Genomic DNA, 5,399 nt, shown 5'->3' on the forward strand with positions numbered 1-5,399 from the left:
TGTGTCACAGACCCCCCCCCCCCCCCCGCCCTTCCCCGGCAGAGCGCGGTTCTCTTCCCATTAGGAATGCGATGTGTCTTCATGTTGTGCCATGGCTGAGGTCGCGTGGCAAAGCAGCCAAGTAAATCAGGAGCCTGGTAGAAAGCCTTATGGATGCTCTGGGCATTGACATTTTGAGTCAAATTGGCTCACGGGATAGCCTCACTCATTTTAATAGCCATTTTCAAGTAGATCACTTTACCGGGCTTTGTTTCCCCCATTTTCAGTCAGTACCCTGCAGAATAGCTTTGCCTAAGACCAGTTTATTTTCTAAACACTTGCAAGTCATAGTTTCCGAACTGTAACCTTTTCTTATAGGCAGGTCATGTGATTAGAGTTGTTAACATGTCAAACAGTTCACCTTTTCCAGAACAAATCTTTAGACAATTTAATGAAAACATTGATGTGGGGACTTAGAATGATGAAGGGAATTGCATTTACCTGACACTGAATCTTGAGCTTTTTTCCCATCCCCTTCTCTTAAAAAAAAAAAAAAAAAAAAAAGAGGAACTAAGAATGGAAATTGTAGGTGTTCAGAAGTGAGCTTGTACTTGTTGCACTTGAAACTCGTTTCAGGACAGACACAGCACTGTAGCTGTTCTTAAATCTGCGAGCAGCAGGAAAAAAAAATGCACTCAAAATCTTGCAGATTCATGTTGCGTCCTTCATAAACTTGTCTTTCATTGGCAAGTAGAATGAAAGGTTAGAAAAGAAAGTTACTGAATGAATGTGAACCTTTCTGTTGCAATGCTGTGGAGATGTGCTAGCGGGTATTTTAAAAGCTACATTTTTCTTTACAGTGGTAGAAACATCTTTACGAATGTTTTGTGGTTTCATGTTTAAGAAAGACAGACGAGTGTAATTTCTAAAAAGCTGGTTTATATCGTGAAAGGGTTGCATCTTTTCTTCCTCTTATCTTCTTCCAAAAAGTAAGAATGCTTGATCCCTTGAGAGGAGAAGCAGTCTTAACCTTTAAAAGCAGGCCCAAGTTTCAGGAGAGTTAGGACTTGAGAGTAAGTCTTTGATTCATGATCTTGCTTGCCCTATAGCATCATTTCCTTGCAATACCTATTGCAGAGCAAACTTTTTACATGCTTTTGTTTGTATCATCTTCTATCCAAGCAATATATATGGAATACCATACATTAACTTACTGACTGGTTGTAATTTGAATCAGGTGGTACAGATAGTAGAGGTCTGACATAGAGTACTGCAGTGTCATGTATTTTAATATATGTTTTTTATTATCCAGTTGCAGTACCATGCTGGGCTAGCATCTGGCCTTTTGAATCAGCAGTCTTTGAAACGTTCAGCCAACCAGATGGGAGTATCTGCAAAACGCAGACCAAAAGCCCAGCCAACAACTCTTGTCTTACCTCCTCAGTAAGTAATGGAATATTTTGAAGAATTTGTGTGGGAGGGATTTTTAAAAATAATTTTTGTTGTAATTATTTATTCTTTTAAATCATCATAATAGCATCTTTGTGCTTGCATTTTTGTTTCATACAGGATGAATTATTCTTGTTGAATGGGTGGGGTACCCTCTGGAAACAGTATTTTATTTCTTCTGTTATGGAGGCACTGTGACAACAGAAAAGTTGCAAGGATTCTTCTTTGTAGCAGGTCATAAGTTTTTGCAACACGAGATTGTCATTGAGGAATGATGTTCCCCTGATTAGTATGACTTGGAGCTTCAAGTAGGACTTTTCTGAAGGTCCTAAAAGGCTGAAGCCAGAAAGTCTTTGGTGTGAATACTTTCTTGACAAACGTCTGTTCTGAGTCCATCTGTTCACCATATGTTAATTTTGCATTGGATCTAAACCTCTTTTACAGGTGACAAGCAATTATGAGGACACTTGGAAACTGTTTGAGGACATAGAGTATCAACGCTTTAGGCAGTCTGTGTACTGATGCCAAAAACAGAGGTGTCCACAACTAAGCTTATAAATTAATAAACTGCTTAAAATATTTAGTTACATGTAAAAAAATGATTATTATGTAGAAAATGAAGTGCTAAGCAATTGTACCGAGCATCCTTGTGGTTTGTGGAAACCGCCTGCGTATAAATACTATGCTACTAAAAACTTCACAGTTGTTATAACAAAAGTCCCTGTTGTCACCAGAGTCCACAGGCCTAAGTTGATGAAGGAATCAAAGGAAGTTTAGAGCTTTTTCCTGAAGAAATGCGAAAAAAATCAAGAGGCAACAGAGCTTTCGCCTTGTATGTTAACTTAAGGGCTGCTAATTAAAGAATCCATAAAATGTTCTATTGTTGTAATGATACGTCAGATGAAGAAGAATGGTTAGAAGGGCAGCTCTAGCAGAACTACAGGTTTGGAAACCAGGTGTTGTTTCTCTTACATCTGTGAAAGAACAGGGGTATATTGTGACAAACTGGCTAATTAGTTTTCTTCCTTTGGGGTGTTGGGTTTATCTGGAGCTTAAAATGGACTTCCCCAAGAAATCTATAAACTAGAGTACTGTGATACCAGTTGTCACAGTTTTTATTCAGGGGTCTTAAAATATTTTTGTGGGTTTTTTTAATCATGGCTTTTCCAGTTACTAGAAATACATGTAGTGAGAGAGAAGCTAGCGTCTCTTTTTGCATAGAAAAGTCTGTACTTAAGATTTAAACAGCTGCAACTGTTTAATATTGAGGTATGTAATATACACATTTAAAAGTATTGTGTATCTTTTTATCTGCAGGTGATTTTTCCTTCAGTGGTGCATTTACCTACAACTTGCAGATAGAATGAAATTTTAGTGTGGTAACTAAAATTTAGCTAGCAGTTGAATTGTGTTTCAGTATCTTATTACCACTACAAGCATTATTGAGAGAAAATATGTTTATGCTGAGCTGGCCCTTTATCTGTCCCTGGTTTCCTCCTCTCTGGCTTCTCTTTGACCTTTCGATATTTGTCCTTATTTGCTATCTTGGTGTCTCTTAGGGAGAGAATAATAGTTATATTAAGTCACATCAAATACCTGTTGAGCTCAATATCATGTCTCCAACGCAGGGCAGAAGCAGATTATGAAAAGACTTATGAAAATAGGCTTATGAAAAGTATTAAAAAAGAAAGTATGGCAAATAGGTTTTTAATATCTAGATTTTGCTGTAGTTTCATGCAAATAATGATGAATCATGCTGTGGGGGGTGTTTTTTCTTTCTCTTCATTCTCTCTAAAATGTGAAAGAAGAAAACATGCAGGTGCAAAACTGTGTATCCCCTTGAAAGGGCATACTGCATACTAATTTTCCCATGGCAATTCAGGGAATTTTTTTTTTAGCTTTATTGATTAGTCAGGGAAGGAGTAACTATTTCTTTGTCTTTTTTTGCCTTTTTTGTCTTTTAGTTTGCTTCGCTATTAAAATTAATTTCAGTCTTTGGGCTGAGTACCAATGTGCTGTGAGTCAAGTATACATGAAATGTTGTTCAGAGCAACTATATTATCTAGTGCTCTCCTTAAATATAAGTGGTTAAAACTGGCTATATGCCACTATGTCATTTTAGGATAGTAGACTGGAGCCAATAGCAATACTGCATTAATCCTGTTCAGCCAGCAAAGGAATGCAGGAAACACTGTTGCTCAGGAGGTAAGATGATTTGGACAAAGAATGTTCTAAAAACTGTTTTATATTTATGCAGATTTTGCATATGAATAGTTTGATATTAAATATATCTTAATTTGAGTTAAAGGCAGCATTAGAGAGCGAGTTCCTGATCTGTTTGTTTATTTATGTTCAAGTTCCTCCAAGAAACTGCATAGGTAACTTTTGCTGTTGCACATTACATACTTAATGGCAATGATGCAAGCTGAGCAATTATCTTGCTAATCCATATCTTTGGTCTTTACTGCTATGGTGACACTTGAGTTTTATTCCACAGACTGAACATATCCAAATGGTGTCTGTTCTCATATGGGTGGGGGTAAAACTTCGTTCTTGTGCTGTGTCAATCAACTCATTCTTCACTTGATCTGTTGGTCTCTCTCCCGGCTCTGCTTTATCTTCTCTTTTACTTTCCAAAATGGCTTTTTAAAAAGGAAAACAAAACAAACAAACAAACAAACCACCCAACCAAACAAAAACAAACAAGAAACCCCCCAAACCTTCTCGGCCTGTCTTGGAGTCTCAGCCGCCTCTTCCTACCTTATGGTCACAGAAGGAGCCAAAGAAAGGGTTTCGCTAATGGCAAAGCTGGCTCTTGGTGGGCCCACTCATTTGTCCCTTGCCAGCCTTAGGGCATCTTTTGGTGTGCTCTGGTTTCAAGGCGAGAAGCTCTAGTTTGTCACTAATAGCAGTAGCCATTTTAAATTAAGTTATTTTTAAAAATTGAAGGTCTCTGTCCTATGCAACCACTATCAGTAAAATTTTCATTTTCTTGCTGTTTTTATTATCTGAGAGCTTCTAAGGGTGCTGAACAGCTTTGAAGAGAGGCTTCTTAGTGTTCAGTTTAGCTTTTCAGTATTGGTTTTCACTGTCTCTGAAAGTACAGAAAGGAATACGGGATTGATACGTGTCTCATTTCTAGCCAAATGTATGTGTATGAGAGAATGACTAACTGCTGGCTTCTTTCTCTCCCTGCTTTGTTCCTCCTTCTGGCTTCTATTAACAAGACATCTCCCTGTACTTGCTAATAGATGCGTTCCCTCACATGCTTCTCATCTGGCTGCTGGTTCCTTCCTTCTGTTAAAGAATCTCAAAGCAGTGTTTGCTGAAGTGCTGAAAGCTGTCAGCTCCTTCTAAGTGACTAGGCAAAAAAACCTTCTGAAAACCAGGATGGTGTGTCCTGGTTTGAAATAAATAAATACAATAAGAAATGATGGCTCTTTTTTTTCTTTCTTTCCTCTTGAAGTGTAGTAATTGATGCAGTTAATTGATTTTTGTATCATTTTGCTTGGTACCACATCTCAAAAGCAAATTCCTGTTTATATAGTTGGCTCCATGACCCTGTGGGAGCAGAGCACTGTGCCCCAAAGAGTCTGAAGTGGCTGAGAACAGTGAACCCATGGAAGTAGTCCCTGCCAGTGGACCACCCTGCTGAGAGCCCAACAGACTCTGGTATGTCACTGTCTAGCTGGAAAATGACAGCAGTGAGTGACTTTGAGCTGAGGAGGAGGAAAGAAAGAGGAAGCACAGGATGTTGACTGTATTCTTGCAGTTGTGTTCATTGGCACACACGAGGGTCAGTTAGTATTAATGGGAATTTTTAGGGGTCTCAGCTGAAAACCTGGTGACTTTGATAGCTGTATTGTATGGGGCTTTCGTATGCTCCCAGATTAGTCGCCTGTCTTCTCTGCCTGCAAGGAAATTGCTAGAACAAGAGCTTGCTCACCACAAAAGGTACTGAGACTCTTTCC

General features: G+C 38.6%; 1 protein-coding gene across 1 annotated transcript in view; it reads left to right on the forward strand.

Moving 5' to 3' along the window:
* Window positions 1-1,291: 1,291 nt before the first annotated feature.
* The window catches only part of MED27 (mediator complex subunit 27), a gene marked incomplete at its 5' end in the record, with an annotated part of 57,364 nt that continues 53,256 nt past the window's right edge, over window positions 1,292-5,399 (forward strand). Inside the window, one exon of the mRNA XM_010288566.1 lies at window positions 1,292-1,422. Within this exon, the coding sequence (XP_010286868.1) occupies window positions 1,292-1,422 (131 nt within the window). The remainder of the gene's footprint in view (window positions 1,423-5,399) is intronic.

The sequence above is a fragment of the Phaethon lepturus genome, unplaced genomic scaffold, assembly GCF_000687285.1.
Source record: "Phaethon lepturus isolate BGI_N335 unplaced genomic scaffold, ASM68728v1 scaffold10896, whole genome shotgun sequence".
Lineage (NCBI taxonomy): Eukaryota > Metazoa > Chordata > Aves > Phaethontiformes > Phaethontidae > Phaethon > Phaethon lepturus.